The following is a 16,779-nucleotide window of genomic DNA, read 5'->3' as shown; positions in this document are numbered from 1 at the left end:
CAATATGCTATTGAGTAACACTAGAGATTTGGCATTTAATGGTACTTAATGCCAATCCAAGAGCTAAAGAAGACTCGAGAACACTTGGGAGATGAATTGGTCTAGCCAATTTAATTGTTCATTGGTCAAACTAGTTTTTTGGACACTCAAATAATTATTACATTAATTTTCAAAATTTCAAAGCTAAAAACCGATGTAACAATAAAGATAATGCTAGAAAATGAGATTAGAAAGCTACCACTTGCCAAAACTTGCATGTGCAAGTGGAAAAGACATTTTGCAAGTTTTTGAGGCCAGAGAGAGCAAGAGAGGGTGATTCCAACCTTATGTAAGCTAAGAGAGACAAAGATAAGGCTCCCATAACTGTTACAACAGCTGACAGGCCATTTCCAGCCACCAAGAGACCCTCCAGGAGCTAATGCAACACATCAACAAAGACAAATAGTGAAGAACAGCCCCTACTTGTTGGGCCACTAGGACCTCTACAAAAAGACCTCTTCTCCTACTCTTCTTCCATTATCTTCTCATCTGGCCTCTTCTCCCACTCTTCTTCAATTACCTTCTCGTATAACCTCTACAATACGAGCTCTTCTTCTATTATCTCCTCCTAGGACCTCGTCTCCCACTCTTCTTCAATCATCTTGTCATGTGCCCTCTACAAAAAGACCTCTTCTCCCACTCGTCAATTATTTTCTCATATCCCTTTATCTCTCTACACGGGCGTCTGCTTAGTCCAGTAATATTTTTGGAGGGTCTTAGCAAGGTGTAGGAGTTTAATATGGCCAGGGTCACTGCCATGGCATGGATTGCACAAAGATTGAAAAGATTGCAAGGCATGATACCGATCAAGGCACGCCGCTGATTGAGGATTTCTGACTTCTTTCTCTTTTCTATTTTTCTACTATACTGACTTGAACAGACAGGAGGAAGGGTGCTTACCGGTAGCGGCGATACAGCTCCCGCTCAGGCTCCGCGAGAGCCTCCATTTCCATTTTCAGAGCTCGTGCCCCCCCACAGTGGCGCGCTCCCCGCTTCCTTCCTTCCCCACACTGGCGCGCTCCCCTCCTCCTTTCAGCCACGTTTTGAACTGCACCTGCCTCTCGTTTAATCAAACTTCCAGGTAATCGAGATTATCAAAACCCAAATCATGGAATTTAATAGAGCCAACCAACATCATGAGGTTTAATGGAGATTCGTCTCTCGCCAAAGGTATACATGCCTTTTGATTAATCAAGGTTCAAGAACGTTAATCCAGTTTATTAAACCAAATTCATGAAGTTTCATTAAGATTAGTCTTTTACTAGGTCGACAAGTGCATCCAAACTCGGAACAATGTAGAAACAAGACTCTGATAGAGGAAACAAGGCAAAACGTTGATGCTCTAAGTGAGATGTTATACACTTATGCAGTAATTTCCCTAAGTAGAAAGCATGTACTACCAAAGCAATTCTACCATCTATGCCCCTAAAACTATTCGGAATCAAGAGCATAAGCAACAATGTGAGTTGAATGAGGTCATGTCATTATATTTGTTTGATATTGACTATTGTTTGTAGTGGTACGCTTAAGAGATTGACAATTCTCTGGTTGACATGAAATTAACGTAGTTATAAACATTCAACACAAAATGCATGATCTATAGCTCATAGTTCTTATCTTGAATAATGCTTAAAGCGAAGCTTTATATGCATAGTATATTGCATTCAATATGTATTTTGTGAGCCACATTCTCAAAACCAGCCCTTTTCAATATAATGTTCTTTGAGAACTAAATGACAGTTACTACATCAACATAAGAGTGATGCCACATGCAGGTTATGGACTATACCCATTTACTAGAATGCAAGGAGGGTGTCATGGCCATGTGCAAGTTAATAAGTGCTAGTCAATAGTACCAAGCCACCAAAAATGCCCGGTTCACATATTTAACTTCTCATCTCTACAAAGTTCATGGCCACATGCAAGTTAATTAAGTGTTGCCCAATGGTGCCAAGCCACCAAGAACACGTGGTTCACATATTTGACTTCTCGTCTCTACAAAGTTCATGGCAACATATTTTTTCAAGCATTAATGACCTCTATGCCCTACCTACTGACACCAATATTGTGCTCTCTATCACCCACATATCTAACCTCCTACCACCATCTCTCTCTCTCTCTCTCTCTCTCTCTCTCTCTCTCTCTCTCTCTCTCTCTCTCTCTCTCTCTCTCTCTCTCTCTCTCTCTCTCTCTCTCTCTCATATCTATATATATATAATTGTGATAATCCGCTCATGGATAATCCTCTCCATTGTTACTTTGATTGGGATGGTGACATTTTTATGGAAAGCCGATGTAGGGAGTGTAAACAAGTTCATAACAATGTAATGGAGCATGTGAATCTAATGAGGGATGATGTTGATATCTAGTTCTATTTCACATGCACAAGTGGAGAATGATGTAAACACTAATCACATGTTAGATTGTTAGAAGTTACTTTTTTTCCCCCCAATGCATATATGGCCTTGTGCTTTGATTTTGGTATAAAAGTAATTGTTTTATATTCTTCAAACTTTCTTTGAGCCACATGATTGAATTTTTAAGTAATCAATGTCATTTTATCATAGATTTTATATAAACACCTTCTTTTTGCTTGCACACCATGCAAACTTCAACAAGTCAACTTTATGATTTTGTAACTCTTATTAGCTCTCATTTCATTCATGTATTTAATACCTTAGAGAGAGTTGCATGCATCTTTAAAATAAGATCTAAATGTCCTACTTTGAAGGGTTGGGTACATTCATGTTTGTAAGGACATACAAACATGTCAATTAATAGTTCATCGCTTTTAAAGATCCAAAGATATCCACTAGCATTTGAAAATGCATTTTATACATAGATGTTGTAGTTATACTTAGTACTTCATTTTTAATTTCACAATTTATATCGTCCTTATTTCTCTCTATACTTATAGGGGAGGACCATCTTTAGTACTTATTTGTTTTCAAGAGTCAATTGAATCCTAAAATCCCACAATGGAAATATGGAAGGGTGCATTACTCATCTCAAAATCTTATAGCTATTTCATAAACTAAACATAACTCTACTTTTTTCATATACGAATAGAACATAAGTTTAATTTTGCATTGTTGAACTTATAAACAATATAAACAATGCTAAGACTTCATGTACCCATCAACAATATGAACAAGGTCAAGACTTCAAGTTTATTAACATTGGAAGGGGAAAGGGCATTGATGTTTGATGATAGGAGGTTCTAAACAAAACACATGTTCACAAAGTCATCACTTCCATTGTCGACCACGATATCTCTAACAACTTACATGCAAATTTTACCAATAACTTCCATGAATACATACCACTTGAAACTAAGAATAAATGTCCTCGAATTATAGAGAAATATGTATGGTCATGAAATCTAGAGCTATGAGTGCCAAAAAAAGTGTACTAAAGAAAAAAAAGCGTGATAGATAAGGAAAGTGTACTACTCTTGTGTATGGTCCATTGTCTTAATACGTAGTATATTTTCAAATATTGGATTGCAATGTTTACCTATCAACATTTTAGATGAATCTAAAAAGGTCTAAAGGTATACGGTCCATCTCTATGAAGCTTTATATGAATTTATGAATGTAATAACAAATTTTTACCAATGCCCTACATTAAAATACAATACAAGATGGGGGGAAAAGCCTTAACAAATGGAGGTACAAGTTATTCAAGACAAGTAATGGCAATGAATTCACACCCCTTTGGTAGGTCATTAGGGGCACCTTTTTCATTGCACAAATGCATGGGAATCTCCATCACATTAGGATAGGAGAGAATGGGCTAATAAAGATTTTAGACATCTTTCAAAAATATTTCAATGGCCTTATGAAACTCATGGTTACCTAAATCAAAGCAACACATGCTACATGATTAAATAATCAAATAAGCATCAAAGTGGATTTCCAACCATGGATATAACAATATCCTATTCACATTTGGGTTAGCCAATTGTAAAATCATACACAGTGGTTTGGATTATGATATCTATCAAGCTAGTCAACCCAAGCCGATTCTAAAATAACACAACACAAAACAATAGTCAATATGCAAAGAAGTGTAGTAGCTTGGCATTATGATTAAGCAAAGCCATGGATACATTAGAAACCTAATCAAAAGGTTTGTATTGTCATTTGTGGGATCTAATAGAGTTGCAAAAAAAGCTAATCGTTTAATAAGTATTCAAAATAACCAATTATAAAAAAAACAATGTATATGAAGAAGATATAAGGCAATTAATAAGCTAGTGGAATGATAACACATAAGAATTGTTACGTGATGATTCATAATTGTAGAAGTATGGTTAAGAAATGTTTTCTAGATTAGGAACATTCAAATGCTACCATGAAAACAATATACAAGAGAGCAAGTGGAGGTTGTCTATTTACATAATGCAATGCATGTTTAGAAAAAAAAGGACAACACACGAGCTTGTTATATTTGAAACATTTTGACATGCAATGTTATTTGATTAGGCTAATGTTCATGGATTGCATACATTAGGCCATTTTACACGACTATGTGATATTTGCCATGCTATGTAATTTTGCATAAAATATCTCACGTATTTCTTAGAAAGGCAACAATTAAGTTTGTATTGTTGAATGCTAGTTTCTCAAGCTCCAGCATGACAATTTCTTTTTGCTTTTATTTCTTTACTTTCCTCAAAGAATCTAAGTTTTTCAGAGAAGGAACAATAAGATGCTATCATAAAAACAATCTACAAGTGAGCAAACAAATGTTTAAATTTCAAAGCATTGTATAGTGGAAATAAGATGTCGCATTACCTTCTTACATGTAAAGCATCAAGCCATCTTCGTGACTATGCGATGTTTGCAAAACTATATACTTTTGCAATAAATATACTTGCAATACGCTATGTTTATGATTCTCAATCTCAAGAATATAGCTTTCAATAATGGCTTAACTTATTAAAGGTGCTCATGTAACATAAAAGTCATTGTCAAGCAAATGTATTTTGTTATTATTTTATACAAAACCCTTAACAAAAGTCTAAAATATGCTAGATGAGGCTCCTATGCAATGGCGACCTAGTGCAAGAGATGAAGGTGCATCTTGAAGCATCTTCTCATTGATGTCCCATATAAAGTCATATACTTGCATGTAACCTATAACCATAGACAAGCACAATTCTAACATATCAAAATCAACCAAGCCTAGAATATAATCATTTACTACTAGAACAAGCTACAATAATCTAAGACTTCTAAAATGGACTAAGATGCCTCCCAGAAACATTTTTATGATTGCTAACTGCCTTGCTTACCATATTATCAAACTCTTTCTTTGCTTCCACCAATGTTCTCTTTAGTGCCTCCTCCTCCACCATAACTTGAAAGCTCTTGTTAACTGCAACCATTTCTTACCATTTTGAAAAACTTACAAACCTTTGTAACTAAACTTGCACAAGTGGATCATAGCAAATGAAATTTCTAGTCCTTAACATATGCACACTTAAATTTTTATGGCTAAATGTTGAACTAAATGCACAAAAAAAACTTACAAACCTTTGTAAATGAACTGGCACAAATCGATTATGGCAACTGAAATTTCTAATACTTAACATACACACACATTTTTTAATGGCTAAAAGTTGGGCTAAATGTAGAACACAAATGAGACAGTAGATGGCCTTCTATTCTTTCAAAAGTTGCAACTCACTCTCACCTTGTCTTCTCAACACTCCACTCTAACTAGCCATGCATCTTTCTCTTCAACCTAATAAAGCAAGAACACTACTAGCTTTGAGGTATAGTGAGCTCACTAACATACCTTCCCGTGTTGTAGTCTAAAAGCTTGAATGCTTGAATATAGTTCCACGTCCCAAGTAACATAATTTGATGTTGCTACTCCTCGGCATTTACTATCAATATTCAAAAGCTTGATGGCACAAATTTCACCTATTGGAAGGTATGGCATGTACTCATTCAAAAGAAGCAAGTTAGATAATTGAAAACCAAGAGTGTAAAGCTTAAAGGCATTGAATAGGATACTTGGGATGAGTTGGATGAGCTATGTAAATCCACTCTTATATTGTCATTGTCTAAATAGGTTTATTTCAATGTTGTGGCATCCAAGGATAATGCTTGGAAGTTATGGGAAAAGATGTGCAATCTTTATGACAAGCAAAGTCCTGCTTCATAGATGTATTGATTGAAATAACTCATGGATCTTTATGACAAGCAAAGTCCTGCTTCATAGATGTATTGGCTAAAACAACTCATGGATCTTCACATGAAGGAAGGGACTAGTGTGTCCGCATAGTTGAATGAGTTTCACTCAATTTTAACTAGTTGACTTTGCAAGGCATAGAGTCCAAGGATAATCTTCCTCCCTTGCTCTTGCTTATGACACTTATCGAGTCATGGGACACTTTTCATACTGCCATGTGTGCTAATATGCCTACAGATGGCTTGAAATTCTAGGATCTTGAGGGTGCCTTGCTCATATAGGAGATAAATAGGAAGAACATGGATGCATCTTGTACTTCTTATGCATTGACTATTAGGGGTAGACATGATGGTAAGAGCATTAACGATCACCATGGTAGAGACTCACAAAGGTCTCAGTCTTGCGAGCACACCTCATAGTAAGTTCCATGGTCATAAGGCCTCTCTTATATATCATTATTGTGGGAAGCAAGGTCATATATAGGTTGTAGTGCCATAACATGATGATTGCAACATTATTCCTATTAAGTCCAACCTGAAAATTGAGGAGATAAATGCCTTGGAGCCCAAGTCTTGTAAACATCTTGGTAGCTTCTTCTCTTGATACTAGTTAGTTGGCTGAAGCCTCGTCCACTTTTTCTTAGTGTTGGCTTCGTGATTTGGGGGACTTCTTTCCATGTTACTTTGCATAGGGATTAGTTTCATTCCTATTGCTATATGACAAGTTCTATGAGATTAGAAAATGACTTGGCATTGAATATTATTGGTATTAATGATGTTTGATTGCAATTTGCTTCAGGCAATACTTTCGTATACCATGTTCCGTTGGCGACCAAAAGCCTATTCTTGTCGGATAGTTGGATTACGCAAGATATAATGTATTGTTTGGTGATTTTGCATGGAAGGTTATCTATGGGAATCTTGTCTTTACTTGAGGTGCAAAGGCTAGTAGCCTTTATCCCTTGCTTGTATTTGGGTCTATTGACCATGCTTTGATTATGGTTGACATACCATATATATCTTTATGGAATCATGGCCTTGAGCACATGCCCTTGAAGGAAATGAAAATGCTTACTCATTTGTAGTATCTTCTGCCTCTTGATTACAAAAGCTTTGATTCTTGTGGCCATATCTTTATGACAAGCAAACATGTAGTTCTCATAAAAAGTTTGGCATTATATGTTTGGGTGAGCCTCTAGCTCTTGTGCGTTTTGATGTATGTGGTCCCATGCCCTATTAGTCATTGGGTGACGCGAAGCACTTCATTATGTTCATGGATGATTAATCGCATAAGGTTTGGGCATATCTTATTAAGTAGAAAGTAGATGTCTTATCTGTCTTTTAACACTGGCTTGCTCTTGTTGAGAACCAATCTAGGTACAAGCTAAAATGCCTATGGTTTAACAATGGGGATGAGTATGTTTCTAAAGCATTTGAGCAGTCTTGTGATGAGAGGGATATTAAGTGTTGATTGACTACCCCATACATCCCACCTTAGAATGGTGTCACAAAGCGCATGAACAAGATGATTTAGGAGAGAGTCCATATAGTATACTTAGTTAGGCAAGCTTATCACATCATTTTTGGATTGAGGCAATTTTACTACTGTTATACACTTAATAAATAGATCCCCATGCACTACTATTGATTGTTAGGTTGCACAGGAGATATGGCCTGGAAAACATCAGTCATATGCTCGTTTGCATGTCTTTGGAAGTGAAGCTTTTTGCCATGTTTCTAAGGACAAACATAATACGCTAGATCCTAAATTAGTGAAATGCATCTTTCTTGGTTATGGAGATGCAAGTGTGATGGGATATTGCCTATGGTATCTACATTCTAGGAAGATAATCCATACCCATGATGTTGTTTTCCATGAGAAGAAGATGCAGAAGCAGCTTGAGCAGGTAGTTGAGGTATGCAAGGTGATATTTTAGGAGGAGCCTCTTGTTACCATACAACCAACTAGATAGTCTGTAGAGGTGATGTTCCAATGATCCATGATCATGATGTTAGATAGGATGTACATGCCCCATATCTTGTTTTGAGGCAATCTACTAGAGACATACATCAGCCTCTGATAAGTTTGAGCTCTCCATGGACTATGTTATGTTGATAGATTTTGGTGATCCCATTACTTATGAAGAGGCCATGTACAAAGGTGATAGTCACTCTTGGGAGAGGGCCATGCAGTCAAAGTATGACTTATTGCAAAAAAATCATACATGGGATTTGGTTCCTTTTCCCAATGAAAAACATGCATTGACGTGTAAGTAGATGTATAAGTTGAAGAGTACCCTTGAATGCCCCAAGCTAGCATATAAGACTAGATTGGTTGCTAAGGGTTTTAAGTAAGAGTATGGTATTGATTTGATAAAGTCTTTTTTCCTGTAGTCAAGATGACTACCCTATGCTTGATGTTTGTCTTGGTTGCTCAATTAGATCTGGATCTCTATTAGATAAATGTTAAGATAGCTTTCCTACATAGAGATTCGCATGATGAGATTACATGCATCAACCTAAGGGCTTTCAAGAAAAGGGTAAGAAACACCTAATATGCAAGTTGAGAAAGAGCCTTTACGGTCTTAAGTAGGTAACTAGGGAATGGTACCATAAGTTTGATGCATTTATGCAGCCATAGTCTTACTTTTGCAATGATATGGATCCATGACTCTACACGAAGAAGGCTCGTGATGGCAGTCTTATTATCTTGGTACTGCTAGATACTTTGAAAAAACAACTCAAGAAGATATTTGAGATGAAGGACGTGGGATAGGCCTCACACATTCTTGGGATGCGTATCATGCGTGATCACTCTCAGGGGTTCTTTTATGTATCACAAAAGGGGTACATACAGAAGGCCCTTGAGCACTTCCATATGTAGAATGTTAAGTGTATTGGCTATCCTTTACCTTCCCATGTGAAGGTTAGCTAGGTAGATTGTCCAAGTCAAATGAGTAGAAGACTGAGATAACCAAGATTCACGATGAATCCACAATGAGCAATTTGATGTATGCCATGATAGCCACTCACCTTGACAAAGCATTTGTAGGGGGAGTTGTGGCATGCTATATGGCTACACTTGGTTTTTGACATTATTGGGATGTCATGAAGGGTATTATAAGGAACTTGAAAGACACTGTAGATATGTGGATTTGCTATGGTGGTGGGGATACTACAATCATGGATTACATTGACTTTGATTATGTAATACATGTAAATAGTAGGAAATCTATCTTTGGCTATGTCTTTACTTTTGGTAGAGGGGTTGTTTCTTGGATGTCTAAGGTGTAGAAATGCACAACATTATCTACTATTGAGGTAGAGTATGTTGTAGCCACTAAGGCTTCCATAAGGAGGCCCTATGGTTAGGTTGTTTGATGGTAGATCTTAGTATTACTATTACTCTTACACTGCATTCAAATTTCATGAGTGCTATTTAGTTGGCCAAGAATCCGCTACTCTTCCATACAGAGACGAAGCGCATTCATGTGCACTATCACTTCATCAGGGAGGTAGTAGAGGACAAGTCTATTGAGCTTGTCAAGATCTCAACTAATAAGAATCCTTTAGATCTACGCACCAAAAGTCTCTCACTGAAATGTTTTGCCTTCCTTAGGAAGATGATGGGTATAAGATAAGATGACGTCTTTTCTCATCTTGTTGTACTTTATGTATATTTGTATTTTGTTTTTTTATTATTGTTCTCTCCTCTCACTAGGGGCACATTCACCTCCTTTAAGTAAGAGATTGTTGGGGGTAAAGGCACCTATGCCTATGTCAACTTGTATTTACTACACACAGTGATTACACATTGGTACATTGTAGGTGGCACGTCCCATCACTATCACTTTATTCTTTATTCTTTTAATGTCCATTGAATAAGGGAAGGTCGGTCATATACTATGACTATTGAAGTTCCCACATATGGTATCTCTCTCTTCTTACTCTCTTGCTATATCCTCCATAGCTTTTACTTTGCTTTTGCTTCTATGTATGTGCTTCTACTTAGGCTCTACATTTTAGATTTGAGATTGAAGTAGAAGTAATGGATCATGAGTATCCACAAAGGAAAACCTCAAATGTATTCACTTCCTAGGGAAGATTGCTATTTGTTTACCTTATGCACATGACATATGATGCCATTGGTTTGGCAGATTGGTTGAACTCTAAGAAAGACTAAAATATTATCCCGTACTTGAGGATCCGAAATTATGTATAGATTTTGGTACAAATATACAATGAGTTCATGTAGTTACATAGGCTAATAAATCATTAAAATACTACTTCATAGGTTCTTTTGTTGATGTTGCCTAATGTAACAAGGTAGCTTGGATTAATGAAGATGGGAAATAATTATTCTTGCTAAGGGAAAAGGGAGTTGTAAGGAGATTTTGGGAAAGTCCAAAAGGTAGGATGGGGACAAAAGATGGAGTGTAGTCCAAGTAGGACTTGAAGCACATGATTGTCTACTAGATCAACCACATGTTATAGTTGATGAAAATGCTATGTTTATGCTAAAGAACCTTTTCCATCTTATCGAGGATTAATGACACTAGTTAAATCAAATGAAGGGAAGGAAAGGGCAAGTGACCTAGGGAAATAGGTTTTACCAAGGTGAGCTGAGACTCCCTAGGTAAGTCTTGACCTTGATGTTCCCCGAGCAAATGTGGGGGATGGGGAGAAGGACTAGGGAGCTAGAGATGGAGCTGGCTAATTAGGGTCACTGGACATGTCTAAGTTGAGGATCCTAGGTGTGGTATATTGTAGTAGATTTAGGGTTAGGGTCTAGAGTCTCAAGTATACTACTTTACTATTCTATCCTTGTTAGTAGAAAGTTTATGTACATCACTTTGCTTTATGTCATTGGATGAACATTCATTCTATATGGTAGTAGAAGCAAATGAAATATATGGGTTTGTGTCACTTTGCCTTGGAATAAACCAATCAAAGAAATTGGGATTCTTTTTAAGTGGAACATAGTCATCAAGAAGCGTTGGTGCTATGAGTAGTAACAATACATATGTAATAACACCAAATACAACGTTTTCTTGGCCCATTCTACTTGCAACGTGTAGTTCCTCCTCCATGAGGAGTTCATCTAATAAAGGATAGGCTTGTACCAATTAAGAAAGCTTAAAAGCTTGTAGGGTTGCAAGCATTTTGAGAGGAATAGGAGCTTCATATGTAGGATCATATATTGAAGTCAAAAGTGTCCTTCTTTGTTCAACTATCATCATCAGTTGTCAGCAAATGATTTGAGCTACTAAATAGCACAATTGGAATACCATTTTTGTTCAAACATGCATTGTCCTTCTCCATTCCATGCTAATACTTTAAGTAATTTCTTCTTGCTCATTTCATAATGGCCAATGTAGAGTGAGGGAATCAAGTGAAGTTCCTTTTACTTAGCTTTGGACATGGACTTCATGACATTTGCTCTGTGATGATTGGATAATGCAAGTAGATGGATTCTTGTTATGTGTGTCAATTATCTTTCTAAGAGCTACTTATGTTCTTAAATAGAGGCTTCAATGTTAGCATGAATGTATACATGAGTAAGTGATGTTAGTATATCATCCAAGTCCTTAGGGCTCTTAGCCACTTGTTGACCTTCTTATTGAATTATCTTTTCTAGCTCCTTGTTGATAGAACACTTGATCAACTTAGGCTTCAAATGCTTTGGAACTTTTTGCTAAGAAGAATAGGATTTGTGAATCAACACATTCATTGTATTCTTAATGCTAGAGTTTACATAATTTTATGAATTAAAAGCATGAGAGGCATGTTCCTTAGTAGGAGTGACAAGTGTGGTCATATCCAAGGGGTGTGAATGTGCTCTTAATGCTAGAGTTCACATCATTTTGTGAGTCAAAAGCATGAGAGGCATGCTGGTTAGTAGGAGTGACAAGTGTGGTCACAACCAATGGGTGTGATTGTGTGGCTTCCACCTCAAAATTGGAAGTAGTAACTTCTAATTTAGTGGATTGATCAATCTTGGTAGTCAAAGATGACAATGCATTTGGATCCTTGGATTGATTGGAAGTAGTCTCAATCTTGGAATTTCTAGATTTATTTTTGACAACATCCTCAAGAGAAGTTCTTTGATCATTTGATGCTTTCTTGAATATCCCTTGTGGATCCCTTTTATTAGAATGGGTAGCTACAATAGTTTGTTGTAGGTGGATTCTTTGTTTTAGCTTAAGTGACAAGATTTTTTGTTTTGTGAAGACTTCGGATGTTTGGATGGACAAACAACTGTTTTGGGCAGTTGCTTGTCAAAAATTGAGGGCTCTATTATGTCATTTCTTGGACTTTCTATTTTATATTGAGCAACATCACATAGATGTGGTTGCTTGGTTTCCTCCTTGTGGGTTGATGACTTCTCAAACACCACAGGGTCCTCTTATAGATTAGCAACTACCTAAAGTGGTTACTCTTTTGAAACTTGACCTAGATCTACGCTTGGGTCTCTTTCTCTTTCACTTTAATTTCAATGGGACTTGGGCTATAGTCGACACAAGTGATTGTGTGGGTGGTTTTAGCAACTAGATCCAATGATTGCTTTCATAATCTAATTAAGCATGCAGTAGCACTTTTGAAACCCATTAGGACTTTGTGTTAAGTCTCTGTCCATACTTTGATTATATGGCATACTGATCATTTTCCTTCTAGATGTAGTCCTTTTCCTAACAGCTTTAAAAGTTATTGTATGGTTCCCAACAACTTTTGAGTTCGCTTGGGCCTAGAAGGATACGCACTTAGTGGTTCCCTCTTATCTTGTTGTGCCTCGAGTAGTTCCTTTGGGACTTTGTAGCCATCCTCATTAGCATTTTTTTTGTTGATTTAGAGATAGGTATCTTGTCCTTCCCTTGAGGAAAGACACGGTTTCCTTTACTAACGAGAGCAAGGACTTGTTAGAAAAACTGATGCAAGCACAGGTCGAACAGCGAGAACCGGTGAGTGAGACCAGGCCTGAAAAAAGAAGGTCAAGAGACAATGTGAAGGACAGGCTTTGGACTTACAAATATCGTAGAAGACCCCAAAAGAAGCCCAAGCCTTATAGACGCAGGCATCGATGGAGGGTCAGCACAACGCCGCGATGGATATCCAAAGCGTTGCTATGTGCTCAGGGGTACTACGCAGGTAACCGCTCGATTTGGGTACCAAAATCCCCTGCTACACCATCTCTATCAGCTGAAGGCCATAGTGCATCAAAAGCAATGAAGCACAAGAGGAAATCTAAGAGAAACTCTAGGTCTCGAGGAAAGAAAGCAAACATGAGTGTTCGAAAGAAAGAGCCTTAACCTAGCATGCTTAATAAGCAGATGACATATGTAGCCATTGAGCGTGCACAAAAGCCATTAGTGCCCAAAGAGCCTTTGATTCCCCAAGAGGATAAGGGGCACCACGCTACTTGTGAGGTGGCTAATTGCTCAACAAAACAAATGGCACAATCACCTAATAGCCTCGAGCAAATTCTCCAGTCAGTGCCAAGCCCACGTAGGAGTCCCAAATCTCCTACATCCTCTTCACCTAAATGGACATGGGAAGCACAGCAGCAGTAGCCTCGTGCCGCTGCTCAACCTACACAAGTGAATGTACAAAGGGCAACAAAAGACATGACCACTTCTGATCGCCCTAGGGACTTGACACCGCAATCCACCAAGGGTAGCCAGCCCACTAAACTAGCTGCTACTACTTCCAATGAGGGATCCCAGCAGTCACAGAACTTGGCCGTGACAATGCCCCTTGTGGAACATGTCCTTAGAAGTTTACCTGTGGAGGAGGTGTCACAACCAACTTTCTCGACAACTCCAACGCTTCCAAAGTGCCTAAAGCCTAGGCAGGAGGAGTTACACACAAGGGAGTTGGCTGAAGAGCTAGGCTCTCCGAAAAGGGAGACAGTTGTACCCTCACAACCTAGCGAGGCTATTCAATAGGCCATGGCCATGTCCCATAAAGACACACTAGAGAAAGACAATGTTGAGGCCCAACCAAGCACATCAATGGTTGACCTAGTCTAGGGTCCTGAGTCATTGAGAGATGCACCTTCACTGACCAAGAAAAAGAGGAGAAAACAACAAAGACAACAACAATCATAGGTGGTTGTGGATCCCAAGAACATTGACACCAAGAGCGTTGGAGAGCTGGGGAATAAAGCATCAAGTCCAACCACCAGTGAGCCCACTGATGCCTCTCTTAATAATGGTAAAACCTCAGACACATCCGTGTGCTATGAAAAACCAAAGCAACCGTTGCCATCAACAGCTGCTTGCAACACTCTATCCACTGACAATAGAACTCGCATTGACCAATCAAGAGTGGATACAACGTCGTCACAACAGGGTGACAAATCTATACCAGTCACATCCGAGAAGAACCATGACAAAATAGCAGCAAAACCTCAAGAGAAACGTGAGAACCCCAAGAGCATAAGAAATCCTAGCGTTGACCAATCTTGCTCATCTAGGTCTGAGCCCCCAGCCATGCTAAAGCCTAAGGAAACTCTTAGAAGTTTGTATGAGATAGCAACCAAGCAAGCCCTCGTAGAACATAGAAGCGTCACAAAATGCTTAATTGAGTTGGATGCTAAGCTCAAAGTGGTCGCACGTGTCTACATCCTTGCGGACATGGGCACAATCCCCAAGGAGCAGCTTGGAGATTACTTGCCCTTTCCTCTATCTTGGGAAGAGCAAGAATATCTTAACGAGCACTACGACAGGCTCCTACATCAATGCATGCGACTCATCTCTAACGAGGAGGCTGACAAACTGCGCTTAACCGTCACGTTCAATGAAGTGCTATGTCGACCGAATCTCGTAGACATAGAGCAACTAAAGCAACTGTCAGGCTAGAGTCAATTTGAGCAGCGTTGGTGTGAAAGCTGCGTTGTAATGGCTGAACTAGGGGCTCAGATCATGACAGTCTTTGAGGAGCGATTGGCCAAATGGCGATCCCAAAGGGACCCAACCTATATGGCACCAACTTTCCTTCGAGTGCTGACTGTCATTCGGGGTACGGACTTAGCTGGAACTAGCTAAGAGAACGCTCTGTTTGATAAGGTTCTCACTGAGGAGGAGTTACATATTGCCAGTAGACTCAGACAAGGTTCCATGCTACTCGATGTGGCAAAATATCTATCGGTATTGAGTAAGCTGCCATGAATACTAGATGCGTGTGCCACGCTCTAGTACAATCCTGAGTTCTACAATTGGTTTCTATCCTCGTGAGGTGACATGGATTCGTGTGTATATATATATATATATATATATATGTATGTATATGTATATATAAACAATGATTTTTGTATCACCCTGTATAGATACTATCAACACACACAAGCAATGATAGTCAAGTGCAAGGAGAAGAGTTGGGTTTAACAGGCTAAGCTCCTTAGGTCCTCCTCTCATCACACTTAAAAGTTGTGTGACCATTCCCACCTCCAAGTGAAGGCCATGCAACCCTCATTACCGCCATAGGAAGCCTTGACCAACGACTCTAATGGTGTAGATGGGGTACCGTCCCTTTCTATACACCTTTCCCCCTTTCTAGTCTATCCTTCTGAGGAGGAGCCCTACCTAAATCCATGACCGCCAGCCGATGTAACTCGGCGTGAACAAAGATTTGCTAGTGGTAGGAGGCTAAATATACATCACGGGGGCCATCCCTCTACAACAAGCACTGCATGCCCTACCCCTTCCCTTCTTGTCCTATGCGCTTGATAACCCGCACTATAATCCCTTACATATGAATGGTCTTATCATGTAACAAATCCTAATCCTTGATTCGCATCTTACAGGTCCCCCTACGGGGAAAGCATGGAGAACCAAGGGCAGCTAGCTTGCCACGACGCTCTTCGCAGCCGACAGGAACATGCAGTACACGCCCCTCCGCCGGTGCGCTACGTGCCCACTCTTAAAAGGTACGCCAAGAAACGTGGCCCCAAGCGACACCTCCCCAGACGAAGGCCGAAGAATCCGCAGGCCAGGGGAGTGGACACTCTAGGAGGCACACAAAATGTGGCAGCGCCAGTTGCACAGACCCCCAACGCACGCTCGGGCACTAGGTGCTCACGAAGTGACAAGGCGGCTAGGGATAGGGCATAATTTAATGAATTGTTTAAAGACATTTTGGAAACGGTAACAGCCCGGGACTACACCATTCATGTTCCGGCCGACATGTTCCCTGCCCAGCCTCCACGGGAGTCCCGCACTAGCACCACCTCGGTCGCCTAGCCAACCGGACTCACCCCGCCCCGTACCTATCAACTAAACCCCTATGATGTACAAGTAGCTCGACAAGTCAGCATGCCAGAACATTTTGTTTTTTGATGAGTAAAGGGGCAAGATCCCCACTTATACACATTCCCGTTACCTCTCGTTAATAATGACACAGGTCAATGTCTAGAAGCGTTTAATATCCAAGTCACCACAAGACCACCAACCCCACAAAGAACCATTATGGAGGAAGTAATAGGAATACCAAGAAACAAAAGCCATGACGGAAACGCCACTAGATGAGAACCCAAGGACAC

The 16,779-nt window shown here is 39.2% G+C and overlaps 1 protein-coding gene across 1 annotated transcript in view; it reads right to left on the bottom strand.

The window, feature by feature from the left end:
* LOC148013642 (nuclear pore complex protein) overlaps nt 1-1,091 on the bottom strand; it is a 111,837-nt gene extending 110,746 nt beyond the window's left edge. Inside the window, exon 1 of the mRNA XM_087668044.1 lies at nt 940-1,091. Coding sequence (XP_087524170.1) covers nt 940-992 — 53 coding nt within the window. The 5' untranslated portion in view covers nt 993-1,091. The remainder of the gene's footprint in view (nt 1-939) is intronic.
* Nucleotides 1,092-16,779: the final 15,688 nt, after the last annotated feature.

Source organism: Lygodium microphyllum, chromosome 26 (assembly GCF_053477565.2).
Source record: "Lygodium microphyllum isolate KBCC chromosome 26, Lygodium_microphyllum_v1.1.10, whole genome shotgun sequence".
Lineage (NCBI taxonomy): Eukaryota > Viridiplantae > Streptophyta > Polypodiopsida > Schizaeales > Lygodiaceae > Lygodium > Lygodium microphyllum.
Note: the sequence above shows the minus strand (reverse complement) of the source record. Positions and strands in the feature narration are given on the sequence as shown.